The sequence below is a fragment of the Aquarana catesbeiana genome, linkage group LG12, assembly GCF_042186555.1.
Source record: "Aquarana catesbeiana isolate 2022-GZ linkage group LG12, ASM4218655v1, whole genome shotgun sequence".
In the NCBI taxonomy this organism is placed as follows: Eukaryota; Metazoa; Chordata; class Amphibia; order Anura; family Ranidae; genus Aquarana; species Aquarana catesbeiana.
The window spans coordinates 48,752,397-48,772,971 of NC_133335.1; the positions used below are offsets into that span (position 1 = coordinate 48,752,397).

A 20,575-nucleotide genomic window follows, 5' to 3' on the forward strand; every position below is an offset into this window, starting at 1 on the left:
AGAATAAATAAAGAGATGAAAGCTATTGGCTACTGCCCCGTTTATAGTCCCGACGTACGTGTTTTACGTCACCGCGTTCAGAATGATCGGATTTTCCGACAACTTTGTGTGACCGTGTGTATGCAAGACAAGTTTGAGCCAACATCCGTCGGAAAAAATCCTAGGATTTTGTTGTCGGAATGTCCGAACAAAGTCTGACCGTGTGTACGGGGCATAAGACTTGTAAACTGTTGATCAATATTAGATATAGGAACCACCTACAGCTGAACTCCAAACAGACATAAAAATTAATTTGGACAGATATTAATAAAAAAAAATAACTGTAGTTTTTTTCAAATGCAGCTAGTATAAGTACTTGCATTATTATGAAGTTGTCAGCCTCCTGCAGTCAACTTCACAGTAGATTAAAAGATGGAGGGTTACTACCAGCAGCCAATCAGGTTCTGCTGCATATGCAAATAAAGGAACAGGAGAGAGGAGCTAGCAGAGGGATGAACCTATTAGTGTGCTGCTGCTCCTTCACTGTCCAATCAGTTGTCTGAGGTGGGTGTTCTTTAAACTGTATTGCTGCAATAAAGTGGTCCCCAACCTCCAACATTGTCCCACAGTGCCTATTAGCCCCCTCTGTGATATCTAGTCTTCCACAGTGTCCCTGCAAAGCCTGTAGCCTCTTGGAGAGACCCCAGACTCCTCCAGAAACCTCATCCCTGACAGGACCACCAGGTCTACTGCAAATCTCACACCCCTGTCTAGAAATTCTCCACCACTCCACCCACCGTGACACCCAGACCCATTCAGAGTCTTCCAGAGTTTTATACATTTTCTGCATAATTTTATTGTATGAGTACAAACTTTTTTTTTTTGGGACATGCAAGGTTTTGGAGGAATCTTCCAAGCACTCGTCTCAATATGGTTGAGAACCACTGGTCTAGCTCATAGGACCAGCTTGTAGGAAGGTAGAGTTTAACACTGCCCCAGCTGGGAAGGTTAGTGTTAATTGTGTTTCCTGGTTCTTTTCTTGGCGAGCTTTCATGGGTCTGACTCACTGATTCTATGTAGTATAAAAGGGACAGTAGTCCATACTCAAGGGGCTTGGGGGACTCACATGCACACAAGAAGCTCTGTTACCATTGCCAGACTCCGTCCTGTTTGCCTGCTGAATATGCTGAGTGCCGAAAAACAATTAAGGCACATCTGCCCTCAGAATTCTTCTACTGCCTAAAGGAGCTGCTGGAACTTGCAGTCTGTCGTGAATATACCAATCCTGGATACTGCCACCATGGACTTTGACAAAGATAGACTCTTCAGTATTTCAGTAAAGCTTTTGAAACTTTGTCTTTGCCTGGTCTGAAGTTACTCAAGGAGTGTAATGCAAGTAACCGGCACATATAGTCTACAGCTTGGGTTAGCTAAATGAATTGGGGTATTGAGATAATGGCACAAGAGTTAACACCTTGTGAAGATACAGTGGTTACCAAGAGTAATGAAGGTTTCTCTAGCAGCCTGTCGTAAGTGTGTATATGTGACAGGTAGGATAGTTTCTAGCAGGAGGAGTTGTTGTCGGCACTCCCTCCGTGAGCAGGACTGTCTCCCATAGCAACAGGAGCAGATGAGCACCACAGAGGTCCCCAGCTTGTACACAGGTATAGAAGAGGAAGAGTTAAGTGAAGTGCATGCATGGATTCAGCGTTAGGTGCACGGAAGGGCTCCATACCATTACTGGGAGTGAGGTAGTGGTGATACACTGGATAGGTGGAGAGGGCAAGGGCTCTGCATATCCCTTCTAAATGCATCAGAGACCATGGTGGTGTGGAATACATCACGAGAGTTTATTATTGACCAGCCATCTGTTCCAGTAAAGGTACCCCATGTGCAAGGCAGTGACCCTATCCAAAATGCCTATTGTAACCCAGAAGAACTCACCCTGGGTTAGTCCTCTCATGTGACCCTTGCTTGCCGCCCAATGAGGAGGGGAACATGAAGGACGTGACTGCCACTACATGACCCCTACCCTACTACAAGCTGACCAGAACTACACATTTTTTGCCTGGTCCAACAGCTCCCAAAGATGTATTTTAATTGCATTTTTACCTCCTGGAGTTTGACTTTTAGCAGCTGTAGTGCATTGCCTACACTTGCCTGGCTTTCGAAACAAGGGCAGCAATTGTCCACCTTTTAACCCACCGTTGCTATGTTTATACCACCCATCCAAATCATACCAATATTAAGCCCCCACTTCTTAGAGATTATAAAAATATATGCTTAAAAATAAGACACTTGGGAGCAGTGACATACATATATAAGGAAATCAGTCATTTGTATTACTGGAATCAGTCATCAGTAATTTGGAGAGGTCCATAACAGGAATTAAAAAAATAAAACAATTAAAAAAAAATCATGTAGTCAGACATTTTACAATTGACGTCAAACATTCAACCTCGTATATGGGAATTTTGAACAAAACACTTTGCACATGACTGGATGTTTTTCAGTGAACATCACTCCACTACATTTTAGTACATTAACCCCAGTAAATGCAGTACAATTTACAGTTATGGATTTATATCCTATGAAAAGATACTATAATGCAGTACAAGTATTTTTTTTTTAATTTGACTCACACCAAAAATGATTTATTAAGCCACATGAGATATTGGCCTACTATAGTATTCTCTACTAGGTACGATGGCCATTCTGACATTGTTTGGGAGGCATAGTGGTGATGGTGTTTGAATTTCGCTTACTTTTTCTAGTTAAAGGGTCAGTGCACACCAAAATTATATTTTAGTTCTTGGCAGATGCTGGAGAGATGAAAATTTCTTATATGTCCTGGGGACACTATTGGTGAGGTCCTTATGCTTGAATTTGTCGATCTACACGTCTGTGGCCAGTATATGCGTTCCATAGCAGTTAAAGTTGGGCCACCCAAAGGAGGGTGGGAGCTACCCGAAATTCCTGGATAGACAGGAAAAAAGTCATCTCAAATCTCACTTCTCAAGTATCCAAAGCCAGGGCAAGCTCAGCCCATAAGGTTCAATTTAAAACTAAGATATTACTATTGAGTTTGTTTGACCTTTAACTTGCTACTGTTTTATCTTGTATGCTTATATATCTAAGACATATGATAAGACAACAAAAATGACAAATTAAATCTAAAGGAAAGAAAATCAAGATCAAGATTCAATTTGTCATTTTTTTTGGTTCAGGTTCGAAAACAACACTGGCTAGTCAGGTCAACACCTCTTATTTCCTTCCTCCTTATTAATCACCCCTTAAAAGTCTGCCAATTTAGGCCTAGGCCTTGATGCCCTTCTCATTTAGGCCCAACAAAACCATTGGCCATCCACAACAGGTCACAGTTTCTGGCCTTCTTGAAGATTACTTGTGTGTACTGTTCTCTAGTTTTGTCCAGGTTATCATAAGGCTCGGCAGGGTTGCATCTTTAAGTACAGAAAAATAAACAGCTGTGAAACTTCACAGATGGACGTGGATAGAAAAGTACAGAAAAACATATTATTTTAGCATTAGAGTGTTACTTTTTTAATTAACAAGTCTTTAGGAACGCCTTTAGAAAGCTGCTGCTAAATCTGATTGATTCTGCCATCAAATGATAGAAAAGTCATAATTTGATAGACTGTGTGTTGATAACAGAGCGTTTGAGTTGCTGGAACGATTGTCCAATTCATGATGTACATGTTTTAGTCTGAAGGGTTATTTATGACTCTCTTTCTTAGAATATATATAATAATTACACAATTTATTTGGGAACTCTAGAAATACAGATAATGAGGTAGAAGGGGGACATCAAGTAGGAGACTGCGGGTATATTTTAGGTACAATGAATAATTACAAGAAAGGTATAAGAAACCAAATAAGCTATGAAGAAACAAAGATGGATTTATCCTGTCTTGAATGGAAATAATGTAACTGAGGTACTTTAATTTCAAAGTAATTAAATTTGATTTTAAATTATATATTGATATATATTATATTTAATATAATTATTATATTCATTATATTTTAAATATATAATAATAATTATACATAATTATTATTATAATAATTAAATTGTACTGTTCTTACAAGTAAAAATTGTCATAACAGGCTAGTACACTTTAGGTAATTCATTTTGCCATCAAGGTCAACAAGCAAAGAAATAAGACTAATTAGGAATAACGAAGCTTGTAACTATAAGCTTAGGTATCTTCCAATCAAGAATACATGTAGTGGAAACCAAGAGGCAAGATTGTTTTTCTGAGCCATACAATTGGACTTGGAGGAATACAGCAAGGATTACAAGTCTACACAAATTTATATTTGGAGAAGGAATTCAGTGATTATGGTTACCAGCTGATCATGGATATAGTTTTTCAGGTGGATGATTACAAATCTAAGCGTTTTTATAAGGACATTTTTTTTTTTTATGATGCAGCCACCATGTTAGCAGGTACTACACAGGCATTAATGCTGAGCAGATACGTTTCAATAAGTTTGACAAGGAGACAAATGCATGCCATGGGGTGGAAGGATGAAAATGAGGCAAAAGGATACAGGCATTACAGTTGGCTGAGGTGTTTATGCATAAGTCATGGTAGATATTTAGAAGGATGAAATGTTGCATAAGCATAAAGCAGGCTTGGCAGTGAGATTCATACAGGGGTTTGGTGGAGGTGTATTAAGATGAGGTGTAGTAGAGGCATGCATCAGTCTGTACAGAGGTAATCGTGCATGAGCCTTGGTATATGATTAGGATCATTAGAAAAAGAAATGTTTAGAGATGCTTAGGCTTTGCTGGGTATGCAAGGATGAAGCCAGGTAGTAAAAATAATTCATGAAAGGAGAACACAAAAAAACAGGGAAAATGCAAAGCGATACATGCATTATGTTGAAGATCCACCTAGTTGAAGAGCTCATGTTGCTTGGACCAGGCCAATTTTTACATGGGCTGAGACTCAGTTCTTAGCAATGTCAGGTGACAGATGTCATGTTCAAATTACGTCTTTAGTTCCATTAGCAAGAGAAAATTAAGTGTCTCAACTGTAAGCTTCTGAAGGACATATCATGGGAAAGCAGATCACTGTGAACATTAAAAGAAAAGGTATAGGTTTGAACTCTGTAAAGTGACATGAGCTCTAGTAATGAGATATAATAGCGCTAATGGGGGAAGGAAGTTTAAACAAGATGGCAGTAGCAAGTTCTTTTTGAGCAGAGACACAGTGAAGCATAGGAGAAGGTGCAGGAGTGAGCCAAGGACACAAGAGAGGTGAGGACTCATAGAGAAGGGGAAGCAGCTACACAACCCCAGGCACACAAGGTGCAGTGTAGGGGACATAAGTGTTCCAGGTAGCCAGCCCATGCTTCTCTGGTGGGCTCCTTGCTTCCTGGCAGTGAAGGTGAGCCTGGGCACTGTCCTCACAGGGGCCTTCTCAGTCTGAGTAAATGATGAACCCAGAGAAGGTACTGTACTTGTTGTTATTGCCCCCATGAGCTTTACCACCGTCCAGCTTAATGTAGACTTCATCTCCTGCATCCAGGTGGAGGATCACACTGTTACTGGCATAGTCGTAATTCTGGTCTGCATCCTGGGCAATGGCACTGGCACGAACCTGCAAAAAGAAGCAAAGGGGGTTAACCTATATTGGAAGACTAAGTAAGAGGTACAAACTTTATGGAGAGTGTGGAACAAAGAGAAATGGAACACTTTCTGAAAGGTTTACTTGAGCCATTTTTAGGCGGGAATATTGTCGTAGTGGGAGCAGCCCAACATCAGTAGCATGTAGAAAGCACATGCGACCAAATTCCCAACTGTAAGCAGTAAGTCTGTCAAAAAAATATTGCTCAGTTTTAGGTGGTCAGGGTCCTGTAAAATAATCCAACAGCTTCTTAAAAACCCTGGAGATCCATATATGTAGACCTTCCCAGGCTCAAAGATTCTACTCCCCACTACAGCAGAAATCTCTATCTCTGCTTTAGGACAAGAAACCATGTCACTTGGTCTTTACTGGGGATTCCTTTAGAATATATTTGGAAAAAAAAAATCACAATTCAGGTGACACCATTACATATATAATACTATTACAAGGCTCTTGTCTGGGTTGAGCTGGTCCTAAGAAAATTGGGGATCAATCTTTTTTTTTTGAGAAACCCACAATTTTAGAGCGAGCCACCTATACCTGAAAAATAGGTTTCAGATGGACAACAGTAGGTTAAACATAGCGGTGAAATCATTATATATGGTAATATGGAATAACGACACAAAGAACCCATCTGATGTGGCAGCCTCCTAATAGCCTTAGTAAAGGCTGAGATGATTATGATATGTAAATCTTGCCACAGGAAGAAACACAGGTTCAAACCAACCCTCCAGAGCCTATCCAAAATTGAAATAAAGTCTTTGAACAGAATTATCCTTTAAATGCACACCCACATTTAATATCTGCTATTGTGTCATGCATCGCATCTACCTGCAATGCAGACAGGCAGCGTGTGGTATTATCAATGGCCTACCTAAAGTAGTGGGAGAACAAGTAATTAGGCTCACTTGTTTATTTGTCATAGAGGACGAGACATTTTAAGAAAAGCAAAATAAGAAAAATAATGCACTAATTAGGCAAAATCACAAGGTGTAATTACCACTGTGCTTTAATCTTGCAAGATTCATCAGAGCAGACCTAAAATTGTACGGCGATGGAGAAATCTGATTCCGTTTTCTACATCACAAAGCCAATATATTTTTATATCTTTTTTTTTTTCCCCTGTATTATAAAGCGCACTGTCTCTAATGCAGTCAGACCCTTGACTCTCCAGCCTCTGAATCCCCGCGTTCCCTATCGGAAATCAATGATCAGGCATGGTGCAGGCTGCTCTCAAGGGGTTAATCAGTAATCCCTCTATTTCCAGTGGAGGAGCGGACACCATTCTGACAGGACAAAAGCACATGTGAAGCGAGACAACGACTCGTACACAGTACCAACAGCACAGGTGTGTTAATAAGGAGGATAAACAACACACTGTGCTAGTAATTAATGTCTCAAGTCACAAGCTCGGCTGCCAAGAACTAAGAAGACATTGCACAGAGAGAGAGAGAGAGGGAGAGAGAGAGAGAGAGAGAGAGAGAGAGAGATGGAGCGGGGAAGAAGATGACTATGTGACTCATTAAAAGTCCCAGTCCTCCCTGCAAGAAAAAAAAAATATACAGATAACATTTTTTCAACAGGCAACTAACAAATTAGATAATTCATTTGAGATGATAGGGTTAAGCTAGCAAGCTACTCCCTAATACTTAGTTCCACCAGCATCTATCCCAATTCATTAATTCAACACTGTAAACTCTCTTCTTAAAGAATTGCAGCAACGTCCTCTTTTATGTTGACATGCAAATGTTTAGGTGTATATATAAGGAAGTAATTTAGACTTTGGTCCCTGGTGGCCAAATTAAAGCAAAATGGTGCCTTTAGAGTGAATCAAGCTGTCACATCAGTAATGGAAGGGAAGATAGGTAAAGATGGGCATGACGGTTCTTCGGCCAATGGAAATTGATTAACTGCTGAAGCTGTTTAAGCAATGTACACTTTTTAAAGGCAGAATGCTGTTTGTATTATATGCATATATCTATCTCTATATATACTGTATGTGTGTGTGTATGTATATATATATATATATATATATATATATATATATATATATTATATATGTACATACATATGCAGTAAATACACACAATATTACCAAGAGTATTGGGACGCCTGCCTTTACACGCACATGAACTTTAATGGCATCCCAGTCTTAGTCTATAGGGTTCAATATTGAGTTGGCCCACCCTTTTCAGTTATAACAGCTTTAGGATTTAGGAGTGTGTCTATGGGAATGTATGACCATACTTCCAGGAGCGCATTTGTGAGGTCAGGCGAGGTCAGGCACTAATGTTGGACGAGAAGGCCTGGCTCGCAGTCTCCGCTCTAATTCATCACAAAGGTGTTCTATTGGGTTGAGGTGAGCACAGAGGCCAGGCAAGTTCCTCCACCCAAAACTCGCTCATCCATGTCTTTATGGACCTTGCTTTGTGCTCCTCCATCCCCAAACTGTTGCCACAAAGTTGGGAGCATAAAATTGTCTAAAATGCTGACGCCTTAAGAGTTATCTTCATTGGAACTAAGGGGCGAAGCCCAACCCCTGAAAAACCACCCCACACCATAATCCTCCCTCCACCAAATGATTTGGACCAGTGCACAAAGCAAGGTCCATAAAGACATGGATGAGCGAGTTTGGGTTGAAGCTGTTATAGCTGCAAATTGTGGGCCAACTCATTATTGAACCCTACAGACTAATGCCCTGTACACACGGTCGGACATTGATCGGACATTCCGACAACAAAATCCATGGATTTTTTCCAACGGATGTTGGCTCAAACTTATCTTGCATACCCATGGTCACACAAAGTTTTCGGAAAATCTGATCGTTCTGAACGCGGTGACATAAAACACGTACGTCGAGACTATAAACGGGGCAGTAGCCAATAGCTTTCGTCTCTTAATTTATTCTGAGCATGCGTGGCACTTTGTGTGTCGGATTTGTGTACACACGATCAGAATTTCCGACAACGGATTTTGTTGTCGGAAAATTTTATAGCAAGCTCTCAAACTTTGTGTGTCGGAAATTCCTATGGAAAATGTGTGATGGAGCCTACACACGGTCGGAATTTCTGACAACAAGGTCCTATCACACATTTTCCATCGGAAAATCCTATTGTGTGTACAGGGCATAAGACTGGGATGCCATTAAAGTTCATTTGTGTTTAAAGTCAGGCGTCCCAATACTTTTGGTAATCTAGTGTATATGTATATATATTTTTTTATATGGCTTTTATATGGTTCAGGAACTTACCCCCCACCCGCTTGGCAGCAATATGGCTGTGTCAAATGGTGGGTGTGGCAAATTGCACTAACAACGGGAGGGTCTTGAAGGTGCTTTACTAAATAAAACCAGGAGTGCAGGGTTCAGAAGTGCACTAGGCACAGGGGAGTCGAGGGGTGCGCTATGCACAGGGTGCAGAGTCCAGGGGTGCACTACATACAGGGTGCAGAGTCCAGGGGTGCAGAGGTGTGCTACGCACAGTGTGCAGAATCCAGGGGTGCGCTATGCACAGAGTGCAGAGTTAAGGGGTGCCCCACACATAGACTGCAGAGCTCAGGAATGCACGATTCACAGGGTGCAGAGTTTAGGGGAGCACTACACACGGGGTGCAAAGAACAATGAGGTGGCCCCTAAAAGTCACACATCTAGGTGTCCTAGAGTGATGAGTAGAGTGGCAACCTCAGGCTGGACTCCAACCAAGCCACACTCCCAAAGCGTTTCATTTCACTCCGCCTCCCCCCCCCCCCCGGAGCTTAGTCATGAGGATAGGGAACTCATGCGTGTGGGGCGTATTTAAGCATCATCGGTAGTCGCTCATTGGATGTGAACAGGTGTATGTGATTTATTATAATGGGTGTTGTGTTTGAAGGTGAATTTTGTCAATGCAATTAAGCCTATGGTGCTACTCTCTGTATAATACATGCTGTTGTGGGTGGAAAAAAAGAATATATGTGATGCTGATACTCCATATAACCTTTTTTTTTTTTAATAAAGTGAGCTAGGAGCCCTGAAAATGTACTTTCCTGACTGGTCTAAACTTGATGGAAAGCACTACACTTGAGTGATACCCCCACAATATCACTATATACTGTATATATACAACATACACTCATATGTACACAAACATTCTAATTTAGAAAAGCATGAAACAGAAACCTGATTACACTGGAAACAACCATGCCTACCAGATCATCAAACCATCTTTATTAGAGTGAAATCTGTCCACAAAGTGGATATAAAAAATATTATCCCTAAATGTTACAAAGTCTCGGCCTCATGCATTTACTTGATGCTATAACTACGTTTTACAACCCCCTCCTAACATGGTCTAACCCACCATAGACATAAGATCTTTGCTATTAGCCTATGTCCCTTTGCCTACAATTGTACTTACCCAAGAGTGGCCCACAGTCTGAACCCTCTTGAAGAATGGGACACCCTCCTCCCTCACTTCCTTCCTCTTTCCCTGTTCTTTTCCCGCTTCTCCCTCGTTCCTCTACTGATCTTTCGCTCTGTCTTTCCTTTACTTTCTTTGCCTTGCTCTTTGCTGCATTTTTCATCCTTTACTCTATATTAGAATTCTAACGTTTCCTATTCCCAGCCATGACAGCATATAGTGGAGTTAGCCTACCCCTCACATGCTTTAAGTTTGATGGACTGCATCTTGGGGTACGCTATGTCTCACTGATCTATCTGTTGGAACACATTGTTATGCCGTGTACACACGATCAGATTTTCAGACGGGAAATGTTGGATGTGAGCTTGTTGGTGGTAAGTCCGACCGTATGTATGCTCCATCAGACAATTGCTGTTGGACTTTCTGCCAACAAATGTTGGCTAGCATGTTCTCAAATTTTCTGACAACAAATGTCTGTTGTCGGACTTTCCGATCGTGTGTACACAAGTCCGTCAGGCAAAAGTCCAAAGTACAAACACGCATGCTCGGAATCAAGGACGAGCCGGAAGAGCTCGGTCTTGTAAAACTAGCAATCGTAATGGAGACATCACGTACGTCTTGTACGTCACTACGTTCGTAATTGTTGGCCAACATTTGTGTGACCGTGCGTATGCAAGACAAGTTGGAGCCAACACCCTTCAAACAAAATTCCATGGTTTTGTTGTCGGAAAGTCCGATCGTGTTTACGAGGCAATAGGCCAAAGCCATATTGTTCATTGTAAAGGTAGGTCATACACCCCCTTGCCCCTGTACTAGTGGGTTGACCTTCTGTCCATATGTTTTTTTGTGTCATCTTGCTTTTACTATGCTCATTATTTGTCTAGACTTTGCCCCCTCACCTGAGTATTGCAAAGCAATTTTGCACTAAATGGGCTACATCCCTGACTGCGGTTCCAATAGCTATACCAACTTTATACTCTTTTTTTAAAAATTAACAATATATAACATAAATGGAAAAGAGACACCTGATTACAGGACTCTTAAGAGATATCTTGATTTCTACACATTAAAGGAAATCTGTGCCCATGCAGGGCAACGCAAAACTTTTTTAATAAGTATAAATGTTTGTTTTTTAATCCCAAACTTCTGTTTTAAAGTATAACTAAAGGCAAACCTTTTTATTTATTTTTTGTTTTGGGTGGAGTAGAGGGGGATTAGAACACCTATTGGTTTTTATTGCAGTCTGTGACCCCGTCAAAGAGGTTTCCCTTCTCTATTTGTCCTGTTACCATTACCATTTTCATTAAAAGTGAAAGTAAAAGAAAATCCCAAATTTTGGGTTGTCCCCAGAAAAGTAATAGAGGGGAAATCTTCCAATGGGGACACTAATTCTGGTGGCCTGGGGCCCCAAGGAATTCCCTTCATTTCCAGGGATTTCCTCTCACTTCCTGTATGGCTTTGGAACAGGAAGTGAAGGAAACTGATGGCAAAAAAAGTCTGACAGGGGTTATAACCCTCCCTTGCTCTATCCAAAATTAAAAAAAAAAAAAAAAAGGTTTGCCTATAGTTCTACTTTAAGGCAGATGTAAGCCCTAAATTAATTACATTTAGTTTGACAAAGCCCTCAGAAACAATTATCATGTTTTTAATTCGGTTTTAACCTGTTGCATCTAAGTGCTGCTGATCTAGACAGGAAGGGTCTAAACAAATACCTTAATGTATTTAAATGAAAGCTACAGATTTAAAATGATTGAAAGTCACTTTTGCAACTACAATAACATACTAAAGGTTTTAATGATTGGGTTGACATATACCTAAAATATCCAATAATATACATGAGATTTGCAAAAGACATATTGGACTTGGCTCGTTAAAATTGTTGAAAAATATTAGCACAAAATTGAAGCTTTTACTCACAGCAACCAATGAGACTTCATTAACTGTTAGATAAAATGCAAGGCGAAACCGGACTGGTTGGCAGTCTATGCCCTGGCTTTGAAAAGGTCATCATGCCACAAGGATGTATGGGTTGAGAGACAGCAGAAGAAAAACAATACCCAAAAAGGCTAGGAAATAAACACCCAATAATGCAGAGATATTAAAGTACGTTAGAGTGCTGAATATTGGTTGGTTGTAGCCTCATCTAGGGAGCCCACATAGAGTTACTAATATCTAATCTGTCCTCAACCCAAGCTGACAGCTTTCTAAATAACTAGATTTCATGCAGTTCAGTTTTCACTTCGTCAAAACACAAGATAGATAAAGTATATTATATTTATTATTTTCTGTACCCCAAGGTACCGGTTGGTTTGATTTGTGTGCATTTACTTTATTTGGGGTTAAAAAAAAAGACATACTGCAGTGTTTGTCTGAATTGCTGTTGTCAGTTACTTCAGTCTGTTTCTAACATAGAAAACAGAGGTCTCAGCTGCTTTGATTAGAACAGCGTTTATCAATCTTTTACCCCAGAGGAACCCTATAAATAATCTCCAAGCCTCAGGCAACTTGAGATAACATTAATTAATTTTTTAATTAATAAATATTAATCTATGTCAGTGGTCATTACATTGGTGGTCAGTGGGAAGAATGTCCCTTACCTTGGTGGTCAATGGGAAAAATGTCCCTTACATTGGTGGTCAATAGGAAGAATGTTCTTACATTGGTGGTCAGTTGGGAAATGCTCCTTATCTTGGTGGTCAGTGAGAAGAATGCTCTTTATATTGGCGGAAACAGGGCAAATGTCCCTTACATTGCTGGTCAATGGGAAGAATGTCCTTACATTGGTGGTCAGTTGGAAAATGCTCCTTATCTTGGTGGTCAGTGAGAAGAATGCTGTTTATATTGGTGGTCAGTGGGAAGAATGCCCTTACATTGGTGGTCAGGGGGAAGAATGGCCCTATTACGGGGGTAGTCAGAATTTCCCGCCTTAGGGACAGCTAAAAAAGATCATGTTATGCCACTGGCTCTGCCAAGCGGTGTTGGAGCTGGAACTAAACAGGAACCATCTGATAGAAGCTCAATCATCCACAGCTCAGGAAACCCCTAGCAATCTTCGGAGGAAACCTGGTTGAGAACAGCTGGATAAGAATGTACGTGGACATTACAGTGGCAAATCAAGGTCCCTCTGTAAGGTGTGATCTTCCATGAGAAAACAAACACTTGGACATAGTAATGGATAATCAGAGAGCATCCTGGAGTTTACCCCACCATACTTAAGACAAACAAAAAACCCCCGATAATTTAATCTATTAATACACTCATAAAAAAACATTAGGACACCCCCTCCTTAACACTTGGCTGTCCCATTGTGGCTGTTAATGCCACATAAAAAAAAGTGTAGTTCCATTTTTAATTCAGTTGCCAGTGGTAGGCAGTCCACTCTCAATGAATGGGTTGCCTTAACTCAACACACGCCAATGAAAAAGTAACAGCCCTGCATTTTTTAATGCAGAGCACTACAACCCATGGTGTGTACTTTGTGCTGCACTGCAGTGTGGGCCCGTTGGCACCAACTATACTTGTGCAGTAAAGGACCAATATAATTGAATAGCTCTTCAACTAATTATTGTTATGCTACTGATTCATGATATAATAAAACCAGGGCAATAGGCGCTTAGTAGGGGAGGATCTAAGTGCCCTCCAAACAGCCAGCATCAGGAGGATTACTGACGTCTGCTGGCTGCTGAGAGACAACCTCTGGTGTACATTGGAATTACAACTCTCCATCCATAGATCCACAGTGCCACCAGCAGGTGAATGAGTACTGCTTGTCATCTGCTCTATGCACACTACACATCTCATAGTCCATCTCGGGATTGTGCGAAAGAAAGGTTGGCTATGTTCCTACATACAGTGGACCATGGAGAACGAACGTAGCCAGTCTAACAGGAAGTTGGATCACATCAGCAGCAGCAAAAAAAAGACCAGAGTTTAGTGTCACTTTAACTTTAATATTATTCTTTATACCAAAAGGAACCAAATTCCACCCCATTTGTGGGGTAGGTTACAAAGTGAACAAAGGGCCAAAGGGTGACATCATTATTGTTTATGCACTGTTCTCAGGGGCAGTTTATGCTTGCCATCATAGTAAAGCTTTGTGATGGGTTTGAAGTTCTTCTGACCCAGATGCTAGCACTTGACTCGTATTGCTGGGTATTATGAATTCCACTAATTGCTGCCCGCCATGACCTTGTGTCTGTGTAACGACCTTGTCTCGTCTGCCTGTTTGGGTTTGTTTGCTACTGGGTTTGACCCAATTTGTTGATTCAGTTCTGTCTGTTAACTGAATTACATTAATAACAATGAAAAAGACTCTTCTCTTGCAGCATGGTTGATGTAAATGTGACAGCAGGACTGTAGACCTAAAGTGTTGTTAAAGCAACATATTTAGAAGCATACCTCAGATATATCCATCTCTGCTGTTCCTTTTTCTGTAAAGGCCTTCTTTCCATCTAGAGCTTTCATTATAATAACACGCTATGCATTTCCACCTTTAAGGATGGCTCCGCTACTGTACTGGGTCTCCCTGGAGCCACTCCGGCATGGACTACAGCTGAATGTGATGTGTTATTGCTCTCTGAGGCATCATCAAAGGCCTTTAGCACAAACTAATTCCTCTGCTCCTTCTGCAAGCTCTGTGATTGACAGTGGTTCTAGGATTCCACCAAACTAGCACTGTACACTGTGCCAAAAGGGCCAATAATGTGCTCCTCAACTGGAAGTTTGGGTAAGCATCACAAGTGGGAAACATGCAGCAGGAAAAAGTAAAGCTGGCCATAGATGGATCAACATTCAGCTGGTTCAGTAGGGACTACAGCTTGCTGCTCCCATTTGACAGAAGACGATCTAATGAGCGACTTCTGTCAAAGGAACTTGTTGGAACTTGTTGGAAAATATTAGCTAAATGAAAAAAAAGGATCCACCTATGGGCAGCCTAAGTCTGTGTGAAAAAGTTAAGCTAAAAAAACAATCAGTCATATATAACTTCATGGAGCTAAAGGGAATAATCTATTTTAAAAGTGAAGTTTTAATTACTACTTTATAGAAAGACTACACCTGCAACATGTTTGTACAGACTTCCACCTTGATTAATGGCCATCTGCCCAAAATTCGGAGAAATCCCTATTAATATGTGCTATATGTTTGTATAGGTTTTCACCCAGATTTATTGGCATCAGCTAAAAACTGCATCCTTGCATGGTACCCTCCTAGCGTGGGATGTTAGGCAAATTTAGTTTTTGCCACCTTTTATAGTCAAGAGAGTGATGATTAATTGTTTTGGTCTGATCAGGGTTTTCTGATTTGAGAGTTTGATTGATTCCCCCTGCCTCAGGAAGTGGCACAGCGAAAGAGGGAGAATCAAATGTTTAGTTAACTATTTATCAGGCCCCAGTAAGCCCCTGGGTAGGTGTACCCAGAAGGTTGCTGAGGAGGTGAAAAATGTGTGGGTGGCCTAAGTACATGGTTCTTTCCCTATCAAGGAGGGTTCCAGAGCCTCTGGGGCTGCTGCACCCTGCAGCCCATGGACTGTGTAGCTCGTATGCAGGAGCAGTCTGCTTTCTCCACTGCAGGTGGCGCTCAACCGCAGCGGCATTGCAGAGAGAGAGAGAGGAAGTCAAGAGGAACTTAGTTCTACTATGGTTTCCTGGGTCACAGAAGTCAGCTGTCCAAATGGATGCTGGTGCACCACATGACTCTGGTGGCCATCTTGGGTCAGCCAGAAACTATTTAAGACTTTGGCTCCCCCACTTGGTGCACATTTAGAGTAGGGACAGATCATCTGTCTGTTTGGGACAGTCAGGGAGACGTTCCAAAGGAGTAGGGAAAGTGCAAGGACACGCCATTCTTCTGGAAGCCTCGCCACTTCACACCATCCTTCTGGAAGCCTCCCCACTTGAGTACGGACTGGCCAGGCCGCATTCCACCCTTCGAGACAGATGCTCCTGGCACACCTGAGACCTTGTTCTATTACCCATCGCTGTTACATCCTGCGAGTGCTCCCAGTCGGGTTGTCTTCCTGCCGGGCTTGTGGTATGTGCGAATTCAATTACAATATTGAGTTTAGCTTCAATTACAATATATTTCTGTTTTTTTGCCACTGCACCATGCTGCACCTCCCCACAAGCTGTTCTTTGAGGTCTCAGCTGTGACAGAGCTGCGAGCTTGAAGCAGTCTTTTTGAGGAGCTGGCTGTGGGAATTCACCTTATGGGATCTGGTCTGGAGAAGTATTGTCTCCCTCAATGGATTGTGTGCAGCTGTCCTGGGGACAGTAATTATCCTGAACTGTGATCCCTGGTGATTGAGTGCTTTAGGAAGTAAGTGCCAGAAGTAGCTATAGACTGAGGTGGCTCTTGAAGGGTCTCAGAGTATTGGCCATTCCCCTATGTCCCCCATGAAATCCATGTATCTGAGCCCAGAGAGGAGTGTCCTCCTATTACCGTGCAGGTGTTTTGGAGTATCCCATACTGCTCTCCTGTGTAAAGTTCTACAAGAAATAAATATCAAAAAGACATCCCCTAGGCTGAGTTACTGGAGCTGGTGTGCATGGACCGGTGCATGTGCTGGTGGGCAGCTTCTGTACTATTTGGGAAGAACCAGCTATTACCAGCAACTCCTATGGGGGTAGCGATACATGTCATTTGGATAATATATTGAAAATTCCTCTACGGGGATGAACAATTCTATCTGAAAAAAGCCAAAGGGCTTTGGACTAATGGCATCTTAGCAGGTGAATATGTCTATGGATGGGTGTTCATGTGATTGTTCAAATATTGAGACTGCCAATGCTTACTAGGGACAAACTCAGACTCATTTGGATTCTAGTCCAAAACCCACCTGAGAGCCTATCAGGAAGCTAACATTTTTACTGGTCCAATCATAAGGGACCGAGGCATCCCTATTTCACAGCTGTACAAATGCTAAGTGTGTGAATACATTCAACTTTGGGGTGGGGAATGTTTCAAATGCTTTTGATGCTTTTTGGCTCAGTACAGTGACAGCTTCTTGGCGGGATTGATCAGGTGGATTCAGACTAGGATCCAAACACAATGAGCTCATCCCTACTGATGGCTTCTTCTTCTGAAATCTGGAACAGAGATAAAGATATTTCCTTGACTTTCTTTTTTAGCATACAACTGCCAGACTCCATATTTCATTCATGACAGGTGAACATTAAGGTGAACCCTTGCAGGGCATAGCAACAAGCCTATCTAACTTCCTCCGCTGCTTATCTTCACCTTCCTTCCCCCAATGATTCAAGTCACCCTGGTAAAAGCTTACAAAAAGGACTTTTTTCCCATACCCAAAGCAGGGCCGGGCCAAGGGATACGCATAAGGGGTGTCTGCCTTGGGCAATTCAGCAGAAGGGGGTTGCAAAAAGAGCAAGACCTGCAACCTATGCTGCTGAAGTATTTCACGTTTCATGAAGGTAGGGGGGTGTTTAGATTTTACACTGGGTGCTAAAGGACCTTGCTGTTTTGCACTTCATTGACAAAGCAATGGTTTGCTTTAAACTCCAGGAGGTAGATAAAACACAATTTATTAGGCATGTGTCAATTAAAAATCATTATTATTTAATTTTATACAGCCACAAGTATAAGCACCTGAATTTGACTTGTTATCAGCCTCTACAGCTATCCACTGTACAGCAGAGCTGAGACTGGTAGAGGAAGAAGCAGCATGCAGAAGTGACCAGGTGTCCTGCAGTACTTGTATGTCAAGAAGGATTGTATGTGATGGCACTGAGGGACCACCCACAGCTCCTTTCACGTTTGACCCTTGAGGGGGTTTGGACTTTTGGTGATACAGCTAGCTCAGACACCATTATGCCATGAGGTTCCCTGTGGTTGATATATATAAACATATATGGCCAGCTATGCACAATACAGCTTTTAGTGGCGCACCCAACCTGGGTGACCGCTACAGGTAGCTCAACTGGGATTTTGCGGAGCAAAATGTTTTTAACATGGCTGACAAGAAAGAAGGTTGCTTTTGATTTACAAATCTCTCTTTCCTGAAGGATTATCCCACACCCCACCTTTGGGTATTGACTCAAATACTGTCTATGCTATGGGGTTTGTGGGATAATTGAGATTTATCATTATGTGATAATGACCTAGTGAAAAATACATCCGTCATATTTTTTGATCATATTTAATTGTACGTTGATCTTGGAATGCCGGTAAAGTCCCACTTACATATTGGTTGTTTAGCTACAGTTAATAGGGATGTTGGCACCAATCTTTTAATTAATTCACTCCCCTATCATTTAGTTATAAGGCTCATTCATTCTAGGGGGTACAGAAAGAAGAACCAATACTTACTTTATTCCTGGCTTCCTCCATCCAGTCCGGCCCTGCTGCCTCTGTAAGGTAAATACTAAATAAAATGAAAAATATAACTGCGCTTGTGCACGAAAAATATATATAAAGAACCACAGTAAATAGAAAATTACAAATATATCTGTTGCGCTAATGGCATAATTAATAGTTGACTTATACAGTAATCACAACACAATGTGCAAGAAATTTTCATACTCTAGTGAGCAACAACAAAAAATATCAAAACAATAAAGTTCATATAGTGAAAAGCAGTCCACTCTGATTAATTGAATTAAATCCACCACCGTAATTGCTTTCAAAGAAGATCCATGTGAGTGCCACCACCGTTAGGGACAGATGTGTGCTTACCAGCTAATTTTGACCCTCTATAGAAAGAGAGGAGTAAAAAAGCTTGCGTTCAGAATATCTGGATCATATCGCCACTCATCAACTGTATCCAATTTGATCCAGCCACCAGGAACCTGGGATCCAAGGGAACGCTACTCCGGTTCACACTCGTATAGCCACTCCGATTTCCAGTATATAATCTCTCAGAGGAAGCAAAACACACTCCACATAGTGTAAAAACTTTTAGAACCCCAACTTTAATAAAAAAGTGTTACACTTACATTTAACTGTAGGCAGTTGCGAATTGTATAAAAATAGTCCAGCCGGCATACGAAAGATCGTTCACTTCCAATTACACAGTGTCATCAGCATAGGGGCCCAGCCACCGGTTAAAGCGATTCCGTCATACTTTAAAGATACCAGACATACCATTAATCTTTTAAAAAATCAGGACTTTAAAGAAGGTTGTTGGTTGGTGATGGTGGATGTTACCTCCTTAGGTACTATTGTACCCCAAAACTTGGGTTTTTATGGAGTCGAGGAGATCTCCTCTACCCAGATGCCAACAGGAATTTATTATTAAGCTCCTTAAATTTGCAGCCACCCACAACGATTTTTGGTTTGGTGGAAATTTTTTCCTTCAATGGATAGGTGTGTCTATGGGGGCTAATTATGACACCCAAGCCTGGCTAATTTATTCATGGCCAGATGGGAAGGGGATGTCATCTATTCCCACCGTAGGCCTGAACTGTTGTTGTGGGCCAGGTACATAGGGTAGATGACGTCCTACCCCTTTGGGATGGTTGTTGTGAATCCATTCAGGTGTTTATGGATGCTTTAAATAAGAATGATAGAGGTATAGAATTACATTTTGAGGCCAGTCAATCCGAGATTCATTTTTTGGATACAGTGGTACCTTGGATTATGAGCATAATTCATTGCAGAAGAATGCTTGTAATCCAAAGCACTCGTATATCAAAGCGAGTTTCCCCATAGAAGTCAATGGAAACTCAGATAATTAGTTTCACAGTGACTTCTATTGTATGCAGTTCCGCATGTGGCCAGAGGAGGGGGGGCGCCGGAGACACTCGGAAACGGCTTGGAGCCGCTCGGATGCATTTAGAAACAATCGGAGAGGTTCGGAAACACTTGGGAACGTAATGTTTTCAAGTATTTCCGAGTGGCTCCAAGTGCATCCGAGTGGCTGCGAGTGTCACCGATGCCCCCACATCTCTGGGGAAATGCGGTACTGCACACCGCATAGGCTTGAACGCTCGCAAACCGAGTCAGGATTTTTTAAAAATAATAGCTTGTATTGCGAAACGCTCGCTAACCACAATACTCGCAATCCGAGGTATTACTGTATAAAGATTTCTATAGAAGGGGGTCAATTTATCACTTCCACTTATTTCTAACCGACCAATCGTAATTTGTTTATCTCCATGGACAGCTCTTATCATCAGTCCTGGTTAAAATCAGTGCTTCATGGTCAATTTATGCGCATTATGCCCAGTTACACTAAACAAGATGATTGTGCCCAACAGGCAGACGTTTTAAAACAAAGGTTGGTTGAAAAAGGGTACAATGCAGATTCCCTGGGGAATGGATAAGAATCTTCTTCCAACCGAAAGATCCAAAGAACTGATGAACACACATGATCATTTTTCTTCTTTCTTTGTAGTATCTTTTTCCACTCAACCTTATTCCATAAAAACATTTTTATCTAGACATTGGCACACTTTACAAAGTGATACAAATTGGGGTTCTGAATTGCCCCAGAGGCCTCAAATTGTGTATAAAGGAACTCCCTCCCCTAGAAGTAAAATTGCCCTAAACATTTACAATCCTTCTATCAGACCAACTTTTTTCTATTACCGT

At 41.4% G+C, this 20,575-nt stretch overlaps 1 protein-coding gene across 1 annotated transcript in view; it reads right to left on the reverse strand.

Annotated features, from left to right (window-relative positions):
- Positions 1 to 399: 399 nt before the first annotated feature.
- C1QL1 (complement C1q like 1) overlaps positions 400 to 20,575 on the reverse strand; it is a 147,647-nt gene continuing 127,471 nt past the window's right edge. Inside the window, exon 2 of the mRNA XM_073607723.1 lies at positions 400 to 5,606. Within this exon, the coding sequence (XP_073463824.1) occupies positions 5,427 to 5,606 (180 nt within the window). The 3' untranslated portion in view covers positions 400 to 5,426. The remainder of the gene's footprint in view (positions 5,607 to 20,575) is intronic.